This window comes from Mastigoproctus giganteus, chromosome 8 (assembly GCF_048544385.1).
Source record: "Mastigoproctus giganteus isolate SK-2022 chromosome 8, ASM4854438v1, whole genome shotgun sequence".
NCBI classification, from domain to species: domain Eukaryota; kingdom Metazoa; phylum Arthropoda; class Arachnida; order Uropygi; family Thelyphonidae; genus Mastigoproctus; species Mastigoproctus giganteus.
This window is the reverse complement of record NC_143582.1, coordinates 171,119,893-171,139,824: the sequence shown is the minus strand read 5'-3', so window position 1 is coordinate 171,139,824 and position 19,932 is coordinate 171,119,893. Positions and strand designations below refer to the sequence as shown.

General features: G+C 36.5%; 2 protein-coding genes across 8 annotated transcripts in view; one reads left to right on the top strand and one right to left on the bottom strand.

Moving 5' to 3' along the window:
• Positions 1 to 8,596, top strand: part of SCCRO4 (DCN1-like protein SCCRO4) — a 240,956-nt gene extending 232,360 nt beyond the window's left edge. For all 4 annotated transcript variants that reach the window (XM_090379057.1, XM_090379058.1, XM_090379059.1 and 1 more), the window contains one exon: positions 7,917 to 8,596. In XM_090379057.1, the coding sequence (XP_090235183.1) occupies positions 7,917 to 7,984 (68 nt within the window). In that variant the 3' untranslated portion in view covers positions 7,985 to 8,596. The remainder of the gene's footprint in view (positions 1 to 7,916) is intronic.
• Positions 8,597 to 9,077: 481 nt separating this feature from the next.
• Positions 9,078 to 19,932, bottom strand: part of FRG1 (FSHD region gene 1) — a 164,778-nt gene continuing 153,923 nt past the window's right edge. For 3 of the 4 annotated variants that reach the window (XR_016547300.1, XR_016547299.1, XR_016547301.1), the window contains exons 10-11: positions 16,496 to 16,637; positions 9,078 to 9,249 (exon numbers count right to left, since the gene is read on the bottom strand). The gene's annotated coding sequence lies outside the window, so the exon portion shown is untranslated. The remainder of the gene's footprint in view (positions 9,250 to 16,495; positions 16,638 to 19,932) is intronic. The other variant, XM_090379898.1, reaches the window with a different exon arrangement.

Below are 19,932 nucleotides of genomic sequence, written 5' to 3'. Positions count from 1 at the left end.
TGGTCATTGTCTCTTCTCCAATGGAACCTTTATCTCATGGCTATTCCCAACCTCATGTTTGGCATTACAAGAATGCAAAATAGGATGACCTGCGAGACTTCTTTTCCTTGGTCGGATTACTGTTTCAAAACTTCTGATGTCAACATTTGCTCAGATCGTGTCAGTGAAATTATTCTTGCAGGAATAGACTCCTTTATCCCACACTCCACTTTAATATCTCGTCCTTTATCTAAACCTTGGTTTTCCAATAAATGTGCTAAGGCTGTTCAAGAGAAGAATGTTGCATATTGTAATTGGCTTGTTTCTAATTCTTTGGTTTCATTTTCTGCCTACACCAAAGCTCGCAACAATTGTAAAGCAGTTATTAATCAGTCCAAACTAGAGTTTGAACAGGCTAAGAGTAGAAAACTTGCTTCTTGCCCTAATGGTAGCCGAGCATTCTGGTCTCTTGCCAAAGCTATTGGTCACAACTTTTGCCCATCTCTGCTCCCACCTCTATCCAAACTAGATGGTTCTGTTGTCACTTCAGCCAAGGATAAAGCTGACCTGCTAGCATCCCATTTTTCTTCCAACTCGTATTAATGATCTTGGTAAAACACCTCCCACCATTCCCAACACGTTCCATTCAAGGCCCCCTGTGGTCTTCCGTCAAAAGGATTTTGACGAATCTTGATGCTAAGAAAGCTCCAAGTCCTGATGGTATTTCTCCACTTGTTCTCAAAACCTGTGCTCCTGAACTTACTCCTATTCTTTGCCGCCTTTTTTCACTTTCTTATTCCAAAGGTGTTTTTCCTTCTGCTTGGAAATTTGCTCATATCCAGCCAGTTCCTAAAAAGGGTGACAAATCCCTCCCATCCAATTATTGCCCCATTGCAATTACTTCTACTCTTTCTAAAGTAATGGAGAAATCAATTAACCGCCAACTCTTTAGCTACCTAGAAACCTTCTGTCTGATCAACGATTGCCAGTATGGATTCTGTCAGTGTCGATCCACTAGTGATATTCTGGCTTATGTTACCCATTTATGGACTAATTCAATGGAAAGGTTCGGTGAAACACAAGTAGTTGCTCTCTCAAAGGCTTTCGATCATGTTTGGCATAAAGGTCTTCCAAACATCTTATGGTTTGCCAACTGTTTTTAGTAATTAGTTATCCAGTTTTCTCTCTGATCGCTCATTGAGGGTGATGGTAGATGGCTCTCTGTCTTCTAACTTCTCCACTAATGCCGATGTATCCCAAGGTTCAGTTCTTTCCCTCACTCTTTTCCTCTTGTATATTAATGACCTTCCATTGACTGGAAATCCTATCCATAGTTTTGCCGATGATAGCACATTGCATTCCACTTTACATTTTGAGAATCTTCAACTTCTTGAAAATCTGCTGCCGATCTTCAGGTAATTCTCCAGTGGGGCAAAGACAACTTAGTTGATTTCAACCCTTCTAAAACTCAGTCTTGTCTTATATCTCGCAAAAAGAATTCTTCTGCTCCTATGCTTATCTTTAGACACTGATTTCTAGGCAAAATGATATATCTCTTTTGGGGATTACCCTGACTTCTATTCTCTCTTGGCACAAGCACATTTCAAATATTGCTTCCTCTGCATCTAAAAAACTTGGTTTTCTCTTTCGCTCTCAGCGTTACTTTTCTTCCAAACAGCTGCTCACTCTGTATAAATCACAAATCCGCCCTGTCATGGAATATACCAAATACGGAGGATGCGGAAAGGTCAGGGAATGAACACCGCATATCCGGGAGCAATATGGCCTTAGTTGCTAATGCTCCTAAAAAAAACCAAACAAACAAGCCATGGAATATTGTTCCATCTGGGGCGGTGCCCCCAAAACCTCTCTCAGGCGTCTTGATTCCATTCAGAAGAGGGCAGTTAGGTTAATTAATGATTCATCTTTAACAAGGTCTCTTCACTCGCTGTCTCACAGACGTACTGTTTCTGCTGCATGCCTCTTCTACAGATACTTCCATGGCCACTGTTCTTCTGAATTGGCTTCTATAATTCCTGCTCTTTCAAAATAGTCCGAACGCGTGCCGCCACCAGCCAACATCCATTTACTGTCCAACTCCAAACTCACAGAACCAACTTTTCATCTTCCTCGTTTATTCATTCAACTGCCGTTTTCTGGAACAACCTTCCTTCATACGTATTTCCTGAAAATTACAGTCTACAGAAGTTCAAGTCCAATGTCAACAATTATCTTCTTTCATCTTCTCAACCTCCAACCCAAGCACGGTACTAAGTACTATAGGTTCTAATACCTCTCGTGTTTGGGGTTTACATAAAAAAAAAAAAAAAAAACTTCAGCTGGGGTATCTAATACTATCCCATTACATAAGGGTCCAGTCTGGTTTGTCCTTCTCTTTGCATTTATATATGTGTAGAATTCCTTATCATCCCCCCCCCCCTTTGCCAGCAATTTCTCATAATCTGCTTTTGCCAGCTTAACCTTTTTTGTGGCACTATTACAGATCAATTTGTAGCTGTTATATATAGGCTTCAGCACTTTTTATTGCTCTAATTTTTCCATGCCGTCTTTTTCTGCTCAAGTAATCTGGCAAGCTTCATTATTAATCCAACTTGGAATCAAAAATAAATGCATAAATACGTTACTATATCTATATAATATCGGTGTAGATACACCATAGACAACTCTTAAAGAAAAACTACGATCGTAGTGTGAAAGGCATTTGATCTGTATTTCACATCGTGCTCATCCTTTTCAGCAAGTTATGTATTGCACTATAAGTAAAGCTTCACTAATAGAGAAGACTATTGTCATTTATTCTTGGTGGGCACCACCACCCAGACAACACCGTTTAAAAGCTTGTTGGCCTTTCATTGGTGAGTGCCTTTCATCAGTGGGTGCACTACTTAGAGTTGTGTGTGATGTATCTACACCGATATTATATAGATATAGAATCTTAACTCTTAAAATATTATGCCTCGTTGCATTTCGTTTATTTAAATAAAAAAGTTACATATGCAAATCAAGAATGGTACCGCATGGTCATGTTAGATAAACATAGCGTGTGACCACGCTTAAACAGAAGCTTGTTTTAGCACAGTAAAACAAGCTTCTGTTACGTATTACCACATAACCTGCATCTTTCTTCTCCCATTGGCTGAATAAATATCACTAGGAGGAAAATATGTTTTAAAGGTATACTATAATTCATTTTTATTTGCTCTGAGTTATCTATCCAGTTATTAGAAGCCATGTAGCACCTTAAACCATTGTAATTTCCTTTCCTGCACTCAACCCATTCATTTGCCTTTAACTACTGCTACCTCTCTTGATCTTCCACTGTAGAACTCCATGATCACTTCCTGCTATTATTCCTGTACTATCAGCCCTATTATGTCATCTGGTTCATTGGTGATGTCTAGAATATCCTTTTCCTAGTGCTTTCCCTGACATGTTGATACAAATAACAATCATCTAGTGATTTAAAAATGTAGTCCCCATGTCAAGTTTCCTTCCTATTTGCTTCAATCAATTAGAGGCAAATTAAAATCACCCATAACAAGACATTTATGATTACTTGCCCATTTCATTTGCATGTAGAGGCTCTCATCATAACCTTCACCTGGCCTGTAGATTCCACTCTCATTATACCTTTGCTTCCAACTATCTTACACCATACAGATTCTGTACTAGCATGTGAAACATCTGGATCCGGGAAAGCTTTCATCGCACTCAGGCTGCTTTTGATAAAAAGCATGACCCCATCACCCCTTCTTTCTTCCCTGTCCTTCTTTAGCATTAGTAGAGGCATTTGATGCAAGAAAGCAAGCTTATGCAGCATCAGCCAAAAAAAAAAAAAAAAAAAAAAAAAAAAAAATAAAGTAAAATAAATAAATAAAAAATAACCACTTCCACTTCACCCCTCTGTTCGTTCGAAATACCTGTCCAGCTGAGCCTTAAACTTATTTAGGCTATCAACTTCCACGACAAGGGATGGAAGTCTGTTCCACCTACCAACCACCTGCTGGCTAAAGGCAAATTTCCGCACATCTATCCTACATCTGTCTTTCCTCAATTTAAATTTATGCCCTCTCAGGTGATTATTCTGAGCAAGAGGAAGAATCCCATCAGCATTGTTGTTGTTATTTTGTTTTTAGGAGCATTAGCAACTAAGGCCATATTGCTCCGGGATATGCGGTGGTCATTTCCTGACCTTTCCGCATCCTCCGTATTTGGTGGTGACGGGCTCGAACCCCGGTCTAATCAAGAAACATGTGCTACGCACTGCTGCTCCTTCCCACCTGGCTACGGAGGCGCCCCATCAGCATTGAGCATGCTCAAACCATTCAAGGCTTTGTACACCTCTATCAGATCACCTCGCTGGTGCCTAGTCTCAGACACTGTAATTCGCATTAAATACATTATACATAGGGGGTGATGAGTTTCAGTACACTATCTCAGGTGGCACAACATTTCTGTAAGCCCTATTATGTCAGCATTACTTGTCCTAATCAGCAGTTCGAATTCACTCATTTTATTCACACTTCTGACATTACTGTGTAAACAATTAAGACTTGGTGTTCTTGTATAGTTAATTACCCTGACACACCCCTTCAAGTTATTTAAGCTTGCTTCCTTGGCATTAGCTACCTGCTCATTTGAAAGGTTTCTGCCCTCAGAACGTCTTGCTAATATGTTCTATTGTGGTAACAAACAAGAACTCTTGAGGTATGTGCAAGTGTTACTTTGACCAATATTATCAGATAATGTGTATCTATATTACCCTTGTCCCCTGCCCCAAAACTAGCAGTTTCCCTGAACTTTTAAGGTATCCTCAATAATACCAGCAAAAACTCTTGCACCACCTTTGTATAAATATATCCCACCATTACAAAAGGTTCCTTATACTTACAAGTGTGGGCCAGGCTGATAGAAACTTCCCCCCAGAAGCCATGCAGAGTCCAAGTCTTGAGCTAATCCACAAGGCTTTCAGCATATAATCCCTCCTATTGTCTCTGGGGAGAATTGCAGACAGACATTGTGACCTAACTCGTGGCATTTCTTCAGCATGGTCCTGTATTTATCTAACAAATCTTCAGGTCATGGATACTTAACGTCATTAGTCTCCCACATGAATAATATATTATTCTCTTGACCCCCTTAAAATCTGACACTCTTGGTGACAGCATTAATAATTGCTCCTGGCAGACATACCCCGGTTCTAATCCACCTACCCTTATTACAAAAAATATTTCCCATTTCCCTGACAATGGAGTCTCCTAATAAAACTAAGTCCTTTTGAAAGAGTAGTTTGCACTTGGTTATTCTGTTCTGTTCTTGGGCCCAAATTAGGAGTGCATCACTTGGTGCAAGAGTCTTGAGTCCGTGACAGGCTCCCTGTTAGCATTATTCTTGAGGGCAAGCACCCTTTTTTTCAGTGACTCAGATTGTTCTAGCAGTGCACCAAATTCTAACTTAAGATCGGTGCACTCCTTACAACAGTGACAAAGAATCTCAGAGAGAGTTAGGATTATCCACTAGGTTGACCTTATAATACATACTGCGGGTTCTGCGAAGGATAAAATCATGACTCACCCGGAAATTGCCATCGGCTATTTCTGTATGAGTCGTGGTACCCTCTGATGAAGTGTTCAAGGCAGATCTTGTAATAAACATTATAAAATTTACTAAAAATTAATAAAAGAAATTTTCAAAAAAATTATATTTATAATATTAATAAATCAAATTATTACAGGGAAAAAAACATCAAAATAAGCTTATAAATAATGATTTAAATCCTGCTCTAATCCCCTCTTATCTATATGCCTTTGCTGTTACTATGAAGGGCTCCAATAGGCACATCTTCTCGCCACGAATGTCAATAGTTGAATCCACAGCCGTAACCTGCATTTAATGCCATATTGTTCCAATTTGTAGTCTTTTGTGTGAGGCAGTGTTTTGATAAACTGAAATCTAAGTATATGTCAAAATTATTCTTTTCATCCAGGTCTTTTGTAACAACTTCATTGTAGCCAATCAGGTTGATGAGACATGATCTCCCTTTAACAAATCCATACTATGATTGCATTATAGCCCTACTCCTGTCAAGACCATGAAAGGAGTGCAGCTGTACCTCTTCATTACTTTAATTATTAATTCCATTGTTGGCACAGAGATCAAACTTATAGGTCTGTAGGTACTCACTTCACCCCATGAACTGCTGTTGTGAATAGTAGTATATTTGTACATCCCTATTTTAGGGACTTCTACTGAATCTAAGGATATAGCTAAAGGTGTAACTATCTCTTTCTTTTTTTTTCATTTTTAGCTGCAGCAGTTTCTCATTCACCTCCCTTTCATTATTATAAAGTTTTAGCTCCCAGTCTGTACAAGATGCACCCACTGGTATGGCACTACTTCTGGTGGGTGCAGGATTTGGGATTACAACACTCAAGAGCTAATTATCTCGTGTTGTGCTCATCCTTCTCAACGAGTTATGTATTACACTACGTTGAATAAGTAACGCTTCACTAATAGAGAAGACTATTGTCACTTGTTCTCAACGAGTACCACCACCCAGACGACACAGTTTCAAAGCTATTGGGTGGTGGTACTCACTGAGAATAAGTAACAATAGTCTTCTCTATTGGTGAAGGATTACTTATTCAAGGTAGTGCAATACCATGGCAACTCGTTGAAGGAAGAGCACAATATGAGATACACAGCAAATGATGCCTCCCACACTACCATTGTAGTTTCTAAAGAGTTATCTATGGTGTATTTACATTGATATTATATAGACATTACTTATTTTCACTAACAACTTTTTTTATACAGAAACTAGATTCCAGTCAGTAGTGAAATGTGCATTTTCTGAATACATGTACACAGCAATGAATCAAATTGTACTTAGTAATTTTTTTTAATTACTTTACAATGTAATATTTACAACTAATTGAACAGGGATTAAATTAATGCTACAATGTTTGAATTTAGATTTCAGTAATAACTGACTTGTAAGATTTGCCAGTTGGAAATTTTAGAATGCAGCAGTAAAAGTAATTTCCTTCCACTTGTGACAAACAAGAATAGCAGACAGCATCCCTTTCTCATTTTGTAAATAATATATTATGCTAGCCTTACTGTCATTCAATAGCAAGTGGCTGTGGCAAGACCAACAATGTAACCTTAGGTTTTTTTTTTTTAGTATCTACCATTTTTGGCATCTGTGAAATCACTTGTCATGCATGGTCATTCATTGCTTATGCAATGAGTTGTACCAAATAATTGTAAATGGTCTTGTCTATCTTTAAAGAGTGATATGACCACCTATCTCTGTGTATTATCCATTCGTAGTTCTAAGTGGGCTGTATCTTCAGGTTTCTGGAGGGGAGCTAATTTCTGTTTGGCTGTCTGTTTACTGTGACCAAATTAGCAGATCCTTTCCTCACAGCATGGTCAGAAACTGCTGCTACTTTGTAATGATACTAGTGGAATCTTTGCATTTTCACAAAAAAGAATTTGATGATAGACTTTTATAGCATATTTCAGTGATTTTGAAATCTCAGAAACATACCACTGTCAAATAGCAACTAATGAGCCATGTATACTGTATTTTTGCTGAATACAAAATAAACTTAGGTGGAGATACTCTGACAATGGAGAAGAATTGCCTTTTGATTGAATCTAATCAAAACATAATAAATTGGATATTTCTGTAGTAGAAATTTCCCTTTTGTTGCTAAAATATTTTGATTTTCTGTATTCTAGTGTTGGAGATTTTAAAATTTATTTCTCATTAGATATACTTAAGAAAATAACAGCTGAGAAATTTGACTCTGAGCATTGAATTGAAATTTCTGGTAACCTAATGCTTAGTTAGTTTGAATTGTCTCTATATTTTAAATAACTTTATTTTTCTTTTTTTTTTTTTACAGGGCCGGTGTTGTTAGATGAATTTGTAGAATGGATAAAGTTAAGAAAGCCTGAAGGATTACAAGACTGAAGGCATAGAGCTGATTGGAAGATTTACATCAGCTCAAGGTGCCAAAAGTTCAGGTGTTATTTAAAGGTGATGAACTAAGTCAGCAACCATTGCTAATTTCTGACTTGTGATATAGAGTGGTTGCCTTATGATAGGTGTAAAACTTCATGGACAAATTATTTGTGGTAAATATATATATATTACAGGTGTTCCCATTTTCTAACTGTTTGTAATGAAATAAGACTGAGCACTAACTTCATACACTCAGGAATTGCCCAATCCATCAGTAGGAAAAGGTGGACCCATGGAAGAGGCAAGGACTGCCGTTTCTAGTTCATGCATTTTTTCCTTGAACCCACCGGGAATTAAGAGAGAGCAAGCTGTGTTATATAAAAAATTGCTGTTCTTCTAGGCAGGGACTTCTAACCAAAAAACAGTCTTATGCCATTAGCAACCCTTCCAAATACTTCGTATTGCAACAACCATGTTTTTACTACCCTTTTCTCCCTTCCCTGGTTACCAGTTATTGGTTGCCAGCCTGTATTTGGTTCTCATTGAACCTGTGTGCCTGACTTGTGTACATTGTACAGGGGATGTTGGTTATAGTGTAATTAAAACTTTTACTTTAAGTGATTACTGGTGTCTTTTTTGTGTATGTGCACACATCTGGTTTTGAATATTTGTAATATAAGAAAAATAAAACATCCATGATAACTTGTTAGGACTCATTTAATACCAGAAATAAAATTGTTTACATTTTTTCATTTCCTACAGAATGTATTTGATTCCTCTGAATACTTTAAGAAATATATAAGTGGTGTAATAGCAACTTTTTTTTTGTGTGTAATCTCATCCAACAAGTTACTTTTAAGGGAACTTATTGGTACCCACATGGGCTTGTCCCCCACTAGCTCTTTTGTACACTAATACCATACAATTTACCTTGTATTTTTCAGAAAAAGCTTTACTTTGTTAAAAAGTTTGAGGAAATTATACTGAAAGGGCTAAGTATTCCCCCCCCCCCCAGTGTCAGTAGTATAAAAAATAAACTTGTCAAAAATAAATTTACTGATTTCTTCAGAGAAATGTCTTTCAAAGTGAACAATTTATTGTCCCAAAATCATTCTACAGACGCCACTTTAATGATTCGGAAAATTATTTTAACATTCCACAGAAAGAAAAGAAATCCATGTCTGTCTTTCAGAAGTCTGGAAGTGTCCATAATTCTTTAAAACAATGTATCAAACTTGACTAGACAAAGTTCTTGCAGGTCAAGGGGCATAAGCCTGCAAAAAGAAATTTATTATTAAAACATATTTATACAGTAAGCTCTAAAATCCAACACTAGTAATAATCAATTGTCTTTTAAAAATTCATTAAAATGACATTTCTCTCTTTATAAGATGGTTGCAGGACTATTTTGTACTTTAAACTGTTTTAGATTTCAAAATATGAGAGCAATGATGCTTAATCCTTCCTCCTTAAGTTACTATTTGGAAAATATGAAGAATTGCTCATCTTTTGCTAGGAAATTCCTACTGCCTGATGCTGACATCTGATTAATACATTATATAAACAAAGGTCTAAGTATATAATGAGTGCTTCTTTAAAAGTATAGTTAATATATACGGGTTTGTTTAAAAACTAATCTTATCTTCACTTTCCATTATATACTTTCTACCAGAAGGAAGAACCAAGTGCAGCCGATGTACATCAACTCACTCAAAACTAAACCAACCAGCAATAACAGACTGAAAATAGAAGACAATTGTCGAAATATATTAAAATATTTTTGACTAAACTTCTTGATGATGGACTAAGTTACTTTGGTTTGATCTATACTCACAAGAAGTAAAGTGACTATATCCACTCACTTATAAACAAAGATTCAATTAAAATTAGCACTCTGAAGCGAGATTATTTTGTTAACAAGTGTAAACAGTGCTATTTACACATTCGTGTTAAGGTCCATGAGTCCGAAATAGTGCATGGTAACGTGCATGTGTAAATAGCACTGTTTACGCATGGTTAACAAAATAATCTAACTGTTTTTACACTAATCGGATCTCAACTGAGAGATAATGAAATGGTCTTAATCCTTGCAATAGAACAAACTTGCCTTTGTATCACACTGCTTTCAGAGTTTCACCAACAAGTTAATCAGGCATTTGTTAAAAAGATAAGACTATGGCAGCATGTTTTTGGAGTAACTAGTCCCTCATCAGTTAACAGTTGGTCTCTAGTGAAAACACTTAGCTAAAACAGCTGTAAATAAGCTGTTCAATGCAAGCTGCCATGCAGTATAAAAACTCAAGTTCTCAAAATTATAATATAGCTAAAGCTGTTTGTCTGAGTGTTGTCATTAGAGCCTACCTGCTATGGGACTGGTTACAAGTACAGCAAGCCTTCGTTATAATGTGGTTTGCTTTACGCTGATTCACTATAACACTGTTTTCATATTATAACCCATATCTCACTATAATGCTGTTTTACCAACATACAGATTGAATTTTTGGCATGTTTAATGAAAACGTTTCATCTGATGTCAAAAGCATGAGAATGAATAGTAAAACAGCATGTGTTAAAATGTTTCTATGCAGACTCTAGAAATTTTATCACACTAATTTAATTGCAGTACAGTGACTTGTTATGTAGTTCTGAGATCAACATCTGAAAAAATTATCAAGTTAAGGAATATGCAGCATTGCTTGTAATATTTGCACTATATGCATTTTATCCAAATTCTAGTTATCACTCAGTACATTTACATTTTCCGTAACAGATAGTTTACTCAAATGTCATATCATAATTAATGCAATGCAGTTACATCTTTGAAGAGTTAATAATGACGGATAAGAATGAAAAACCAAGAACAAAGCAACGTCTGGGTGCAGTACAAAGACTAAAAAGGTAAGGAAGTAATTTTGAATAGATTCTGGTCAACAATAATTTTGGACTTGCAGGTTCAACTGTAAGAACTAAAAAAATTAGCAGCAGGAAAGACAGCCCTTCCATTATTCATTAGTAAATATCCAGTGGCACAGACTGCAACTTACAAATAAATGTTACCTTATGGTAATACAACATCCACTTAGCACTCTGTTTGTCCAGAATGAATTATCAACATTAAGTAGGAGTCACCTGTAGTCCTGAAATGAGATGTCATAACAGTCATCTTTTAAATAAATAGCCAACTAACTTTTTGGCAAGGCCACCTAATTGAAAGTGGTGCTGCAATAGTAGGGCCAGTTGCTCTGCTGTGAGAATTAAAATATTACATTATCTCTGCAGTTTAAATCCTGCATGCTGTATTTCTTTCAATAAACAGTGACTTACTAATGAGCACAAACAATAGATTTAATTCCACAACACAGCCAAGGTGTATTGCAGATGATATGTTAGGATATTTGATGCTGTGTTTGTTTTTTTTTCTTGGATATCCCTGATATTTCTGTTATGTAGAAATAGCAACTGTCAAAGGGGTTCCATGGTTCTTGCACACCATAGGAATGGCATAATTTTAATTTTTCCAGTTTCTATCCTCAAATTTGTAGTGTGGGTAATATAGCACATATGTGGAGTCCAAATCACCAATCTTGCAACCGTAGTACAAGAAATAAGTGGATTTTGTTAACCATCCACACATATAAACAACCCTCAGGGTGATTCAGACACTTCCTTTGCTTCTGTTTAAACATTTTGAAAATGCAATGCTAAGTAAACATGCAGCTAAACTGTTGTTCTGTTACTGAAAGAGAGGTGGACAAGGTTGTGAACACCTTAACCAAATCTAATATTACTGCCATTTAATGAAAAGGGCCAGCTCTGCATTAGCAGCACCTTTAATACATTGTGGAGCCACTTTTTTTCCTGTAATACAGGCTGATCACAACTTGCCATGGAGTCCATACCAAAATGTGTGGGGTGTTGCAGGCTGTCTTAGTAGTGTACCCATGCATTGCAAAATGTGTCCAGTGACACCTGCATATTGTCAGGTCCTAGCATTGAATTTCCTTTTCCAATAAGTGCCAATCATGGGAGGATGGAGAATTCATTGCCATGTTCTTGAAAACAGTTAGCAATCTTGTGATTTTAAAAGTTTCTCACCAACCACGTATTAAAATAAGATACGGAAACTGGAATTTTAAAAAAACTTTACTTCTATATATTTACAATTAAAATAACTATACAACTAAAAAGGATAAAATATATATATATATATATATATACATCAAATAAATAAAATACATTAAAATACCAGACTGTAGCTTTCGAAGGCCTGCATTCTTCAGCGGTAGGTTCCTTGTACTGCGGTGCATCTTAAGTACCAGCAGGTTCACCGTCTAAATCACGTGTTTCATCGCCAGGTGTTCTATTCTCCCGTGTACTGGGACCAGAAGCGGCTCGGGAGCACGTCATATGAAATCGTTCATCCCTTCTGAGGATTGTAGCCTCAAAGAGGGGATGAATCCGCAAACTCTCGAGCCACTTGTGGTCCCAGAACCTATGCGCCTGATCAGTGATGATAGCTTCATCCGGGGAGATCTGGTGTTGCTTCTCCCAAAAATGCTCGGCCATGGCAGACTTACCATAATCTGCATTCCTTATTGCGCTCCCCCAGCCATTCTTTGAGACTGTGCTTTGTTTCCCCTACATAACATTCCCCACAATCTGAGCATTTAATACTATAAACGACCCCACTAGCATTCTCTTTTTGAATGGGGTCTTTTACTTGTGACACAATTGTGTGCAGCTTCCTGCCTGGAATCTGCACATAACGCATCTGATAATTTCTTAGTACCCTACTTATATGCTCAGTTAAGCCTGGATAGTAGGGAATGTATGCAGTGGCTATTGGAGTGAAAGGTTTGGCTCTTCTCTGATATACTTTTGTATAATCCTCTGGGGGCAGCCACACTTTGTAAGATCCAGGTCGGAAGCCACTTTTAGTCCCAGTACACAGGAGAACAGAACACCTGTCAATGATGAAACACGTGATTTAGACCGTGAACCTGCTGGTACTAAAGATGCACCGCAGTACAAGGAAGCTACCGCTGAAGAAGAAGCCAGGAGCCTTTGAAAGCTACAGTCGGTTTTATCGCTCTTAACCCAGTATTTTAATGTATTTTATTTATTCAATGTATATATTATATTTTATGTATTTTATACTTTTGAGTTGTATAGTTATTTTAATTCTAAATATATAGAAGAAAACAGTTTTTTAAAACTCCAGTTTCTGTGTCTTATTTTAATACATGGTTTGTGAGAAACATTTAAAATCACAATATAAATTTACCCAACCCCAGAGGCCTGTTTGAAGAATTAGCAATCTGCTGGGCCTTATAGCATAGCAGGTTGTCTTGATGATACACTAGTTGTTTGGATTCATTATCATGAAGTACTTGGTCAGGGAAGATAAAAAAAAAAAAAAAGTAGGTGTTCCCATTGAGCTGTTAATTAACAGTGATCACAGAACATATTGCATGCCACAAAAACAGTCCCCATAACATTACTTCTTGCCTGCCAAACACTAACAGTGCAGCAAGGTGCCATTGCCTCACAATGCAGGAGTTGGAAACAGAATTCATAAGACCAAGCACCAAATTTCCATGTTGGTAGTCAGGTATTGATGTGCAGTTTCTAGTGTTTCACAGTGAGCATGTAGTCCATTAAGATACTGATCTTACTAATCCTACCTTGTACTGGGTGGTTAGTTGGTCCATTGTTTTAAGGGGCATTACAGGTTTTGACCATGCAACCTTTGGCTGTCTGACTGCTGTTGAGCATCCCATGTGTTGGTCATCCCATGCTTTTCTTTTTTAAAATGCTACCCATGTCTTGAAACTCATTAAACCATTTTCTGATTTTATTCTCATGTGCAGAATCTTTATTAAATTCACATCTAAATGTATATTGCACAATACCAGTTGATTTCTGCTCAGCTGGCAAAAAAACATGCCTTTTCATTAGGAGTAAAAATAGCTGACCACAAAAATTTACTGTGCATTTTTAAAATTTTTTTTTTATATACAATCTACCCACCATACTTTTTTGGACATGCTGTGAAATTCTAAGAATTGTTGAAATCCATGTATAAAAATTGAGTGCAAACAGCTGATATCTTAGTGCAGGTAAAAATCACACTGGCCAGTGTAATTTCTCTAGTTATTCTACCTGCCCTACTTCCACAACACTGGATGGTAGGTGCCTAATTTTCAAGAGCTGCAATTTACAGAACAAGTCTTTTCGTGGTAAGAAAATCCTTTTGTGTCCTTGATCGGTTCCTCTTCTCTATATCTCTTCCAAGAAATAACATTTATTACGTACCATGCATTTTATAAAAATGTGAGCAAAAGTGAAGCCAGTCACTATATTCTCTTAAAATCCTTATCCAAATCTTATCTTATTAATAGAACTGCTGTTATGTTATTGTGCATCTTCAACTATGAACCATTTTTTTTTTTTTTTTTTGTCAATAGAAGATAGCTGTCAGGAAGTTGGAAAGTCATTAATGAGGCTTTTGAAAAATTTCCTCTTGGCATTTAATTGTCTACTTTTTTTCAGATGTAAAGAGATTAGTGAAGGAGTGGTATGCACACACAGCCACTCTGTCAGTGCCTTGTGTCCATATCAGGCTGTGAAAGATAGGTACTAATCAGATACTGAGGAACAGTGTGTTATGTTAGACCCATAATAGTTGGAACTGTACCTAAAACTAGCCCCCAAAGCAAAAAAAAATTGACATTAAGAAAATTTAACTTTTTTTTTTTTTTAACATCTAATACTGCAATAAATCAATGTTTTTATTTAAAAAAAATAAAAGTATATAACAATTTCATTGTACTGCAATGCAGAAAGCTGTATAAACAGCTTCTGGATTCAGCTGTGTTCTTTCTTGGATTAGAAATCCTGCTGTAGAAACATTTCTACTAGCTGTGTTGATTACAGGATGATGAATAAACATGCTAAAAGGTGGTTTTCCCTCCCTACAGTAGCACGATTTGAAGTCCTCCCCCTTATCTGGGGTGGGATTCCAAATCAATTGCACCCACCAGATTGGTAGCCTGTGAGCATGAAGGATTTATTTAAGGAAACTGGTAAAATGTTATTTTCACCTTTGGAATTGATACAAGTGCCACTGATGCTGCAATGCATTAAATCCAGGTGCCAAGAAAGTTTTCTCTTGTGCCTCCAGGAATGTACTCACTGCAGCAGGGGCATCACTGTTGGTGGGAAAATGGATGCCAGCCAGAATAATTTCAAATTAGGAAATAGGTGAAAATTCAAAGGTGCTAGACCTGGGAATGGTCTGATTTCAAACCCACACTCATGCAGTACAGCCACAGACAGTACTGCAATGACAGACTTGTGAGCAGATGCACTGTGCTGGTGAAAACTCCCTTCCTCTGTGTTTGTCTTTGCTGTTTTCATGCAAATGCCTCAAAATCTGCCCCATGATGGTAATCCACTAGTGACACTCCATCAGCATCCAAAAAAATTATGCCAGCAGAAGGAATTGATTTGTCTTTGTTCAGCAGAGCTGTATTTCCACTGTTGGACTGCTCTTTTGTCTCTGGCTGAGAGTGAGGGACATATCTTATCCATGGTCACAAACCTTGCAAAGGAAGAAATTTTTTTACTTGGTGTCAATAACTTTGGGACCCATCATTCTGACAACTTTTTCATAGCAAGAACCTGTTATATGGTACACTTGTTCAAACACAATTTCCAAGACAGTGGCAATGTATTGAACTGTCTCTTGTCAATCATTCATCAGCAGATTATGGACACAGTCAAAAACTGGAGTGATGGATGTTGCAGGCCTTCCCCAGCATGGACCATCTTCCAGGTTCACCCTCCTGCATTTAAACTGTGCTGCCCACTTAACCAAACAGGAAGGGGTATCCTCCCCAGTGTTGTAACCATATCCTAGTGCAGTGGTTCTCAAACTTTGAGCCCATACCTCCTTTGATCAGTAAAATTTTCCTGGCACCTCTCTTGAATTAAACCATCTATACTTGTGCAATTATTTTTAAGTGTTCTTTATTGAAAATGCCCCAAATATATAATTATTTTTACATTAACAATACAGATCAAATAGTAAAAAAAAAAAAAAATCATTCTTAATACATTTTTAATATTTGCCATTGAAAATTTACATAAACTATTACATCATCCAAAACACCCCTAGTAAATTATTGCAGTTAGAGGTCCTCGGCCTTTGGCATTTTCCCTTTCCCCAAAATACTGGCTGATTGCATGGTGACTGATTTTATCCATCTTTCGTCATTCACACAACTTTTTCTTCAGGATCTGTAATTTTTAAAAAACTTAAACTGTATGAAACTTGATGGGTTACTATTTGAAGTGCTATACATTAAGTACAGAAATTTTTAATACTGAACCTTTCAAATGTTTCTCATAATAAGGTATCCTGCTTTTGTAATTATAAAATTAAAGCTTCTGTTTTAAAAAAAAAAATTTATGATTCATTTTAATTTCATTGTTTTCAGTAGTCCAAATTTTACTTACCGTAAACAAAAAGCTCTCAACAGCTGCATTAATTCCTGGTAAGTATAATGTACAACTCCAGCATCTGTTTTAAATTTTCATAAGGCACTTATTTTTATGAAATTGTGAAGTTCCATTTTGAAATCCACTAAAAATATCCAATCTAAAACAGAAGAATAAACAACACTGAATAGTATACGCACTACACCAAAGCAATGTGAGTGGATAGTCAAACAATAGATAACCAAATTGCTTATTAATATGGAATACAGTTTACCCTACAAGAAACAACAGTGCTGAAGGGTAATAATATGAACTTGAATCAAAACTAATTCTGCCCTCATAACTATTAAATGTAAATACAGAGTAGAATTGAAAATGTGGGACAAATGGTCACTATATGCATAATGAAATTGTATACCATGTTTAATACTTGTTTTCTAATCATACAGCTATGGCACTGCAAGGTTGATCTCTAAAATAATAAGCCCATGTTAATTGCTGGTTGGCAATAATCAGATATTCTATACCTCCCTAAAAATATACTAATATTTAGTGGGTATGCCTTGTTTTTCATCATTTATCCAGAGTTATAGCACCACCATATTTGTTACTATTTTTACTGGCAATATATCTCCCTAGTTCTGCTATAAAATATTCTCTCATTTGTTTTTAGCTGTTTGTGTAGACTTCTGTCTAGCTTTAGAAATGTAATGAAGTGATTTATTGATATTTTATATGAAATAAATTAACAATTTAAGATAACTTTCTGTTTTCAGTGTGTTGGATGTTTTGTCTCATTTCTTTCAGTTTTCACACCTGCTGCAGTTGGTTAGGTATTTTTCTACTGTAATTTAGATACTGTATTTTCTTCTCTCTATAATTACTGATGTATTTCACAAAAGACATTACTTCTGGATGGTCTCTTCAATCACAGTGTGAGAATATGCTTAGAGAATTATAGCCTAAACTGCTAGTTATCCAAATAACAATCATACAAGATTAATCTTATACCAAGGCCATTAATTTGAAAGCAGTGCAACCCATTGTGCAGGCAATATTTTCTACCATGAGCCTAAAGGACAGAATAGACTATCTAGGGGTAAAGAACTGTCCCACATGGTCTTTAGACATTGTCTTATGTGCGGAATTTTTGAAAGATTTATTAATATTATTTTTGTTATTTTGAATAATCAAGAGTAAACACTGAATGCAAGAAACATTCAAATTTCACCAGGTTCACAGCACACCAAATATGAAATAAATTTAACATTTTTTTTTAAAACAGAGAATGGAAGTAAATAAGTTTCTAAAATAATTTATACACATAATATGCAAAAAAGACATGCACATCTGCATGTTTACAAAGTTTTGCATGTGTAACAGTTTCTAAAGCTGGAAAATAGAAAAAACTAGCAGTGTCATATTTTGCCTATAATGTGTTTTTTTTTTTTTTTTTTTTCCAGGAAAATTAATTTTTGTTTTTTTGAAAATAACAGGTGTAAAAAGCAGAGATTTCTTTAAGTAAAAGAAATCTCTGCTTTTTAAATAAATCAAATCTCGGACCGAACCTACTGGTAACTTTCTAAAAGTCTTCTAGATCAGCTGGTATATAATTTCGCTGCCAGACAGTGACTGAAGGAAGTTCGAGTAGTGTGAATGTGGGGTCATTGTTGAAGCCACATTATTTCCACAAGAGAAAGTGCTGTGTGTACACCATATCCAAAAATTTCATTACTTCATACATGTCCTCCCCACCTTATATTACTATTGAAACATCACAAATAGTCAAACTAAGAGAACAAATTTATCTGCAAATGGATTTAAATTCCTCTCAAACACTTCCTTGTTCATTTCACAAAAAAATGAGGTCTCAGTTCAAATCTCAATGATTTCCACTTAGTCTGCCAAAACCCACACATTTTTTTTTTTAACAGAATCCCAATTATCGACTGATTCAACCACTGCTCATCTCAGTTGACCTAATTACATCCTGTATGATTCCTTTTGCTTTAAAGGTGGTACTTGTGTCCACTCCGATATTTCCTGTCAAAGACTTGGTAATTTGGAATCTCCCCCTTTTAATCTTCCCTAGCTTAAAATCTCCCTACTGCATTATGTCAAATTCATCTGTTGCACTATAGTTCTCCCAACTCCACTAATCATTTGGAACTCTTTAAAACTTCACTTTCTCCTGTCCAAATTTCCTAACAGTGATGTAATTTTCCTTGGTGATTTTTAGCGTTCATAACTGCAGCTTTCATTTTTCTATTCACACAGAACCAGCTGGTCGAGATGCTGAGGCTATTGCAATTACTAATAACCTCAGTTTGGCCAACACTCTTGATCTTCTGAGAGTATCTCATGGTGATGGTCTCTTCTCCAACGGAGCCTTTCTCTTGTGGCATTACAAGAATGCAAAATCAGATGGTCTGCAAGATTTCTTTTCCTTCATCAGATTACCGTTTCAGATTTTCTGATGTCAACATTTGCTCAGATCGTGTTAGGGAAATTATTCTTGTAAGGATGAAATCACTTATTCCAACTCCACCTTAAAATCTTGTCCTTTATATAAATTTTGGTTTTCAAATAAATATGCTAAGACTGTTTAAGATAAGAATGTTGCATATTGCAATTGGCTTGTATCCCAATCTCCAGTTCATTTTCTGACTACACCAAAGCTCGAAACAATTGTAAAGCAGTTATTAACTAGATTTCAAGCAGCCTAACAATAGAAAATTTGCTTCTTGTCCAAATGGTAGTCGAGCATTCTAGTCTCTTGCTGAAGCTACTGGCCACAACTTCTGCCCATCTCTATTCCCACTTATGTCAAAACTAGACAATTCCATTGCCACCTCAGCTAAAGATAAAGCTGACCTGCTAGCATTCTACTTTTCTTCTAGCTCATGTATTAATGATCTCAGTAAACCATTTCCTACCATTCCCAGTACACTCCATTTAATGCCTCTGGTAGTCTTCCATTAAAAGGATGTCAGAAGAATTTTGAATAGTCTTGATGCGAAGAAAGGACCAGGTCCAGCTGGTATTTCTCCACTTGTTCTTAAAACCTGTACTCCTGAGCCTACACATCATCTATCATCGTTCTGCTATTCCACGGGTCAACATATAAAGCCTTGCCACCATGTCCTGTCTCTGTCGCTAATTTCATTCCAGTTTTCTCCCTCTTAATGACATCGGTCTTTATCATGTCCTGCCACCTCATTCTTGATCTCTCCCTTGGTCTTTTATCCCTTAATTGTAAATCAAACATTCTTCTTGGCAGACACCTCTTGTTCATCCTCTCAACACATTCAAACGGGGCCTTTCAATCCTATTCTGGAGTTTTTCAACCTGAATTCTCTCCCCAATCATATCATTCCTGATTTTGTTGCATCTTGTCTTTCTGGCTATGCTCCTCACAAATCTCATTTCTGCCCCATGCATTCTGCTTTCATCCT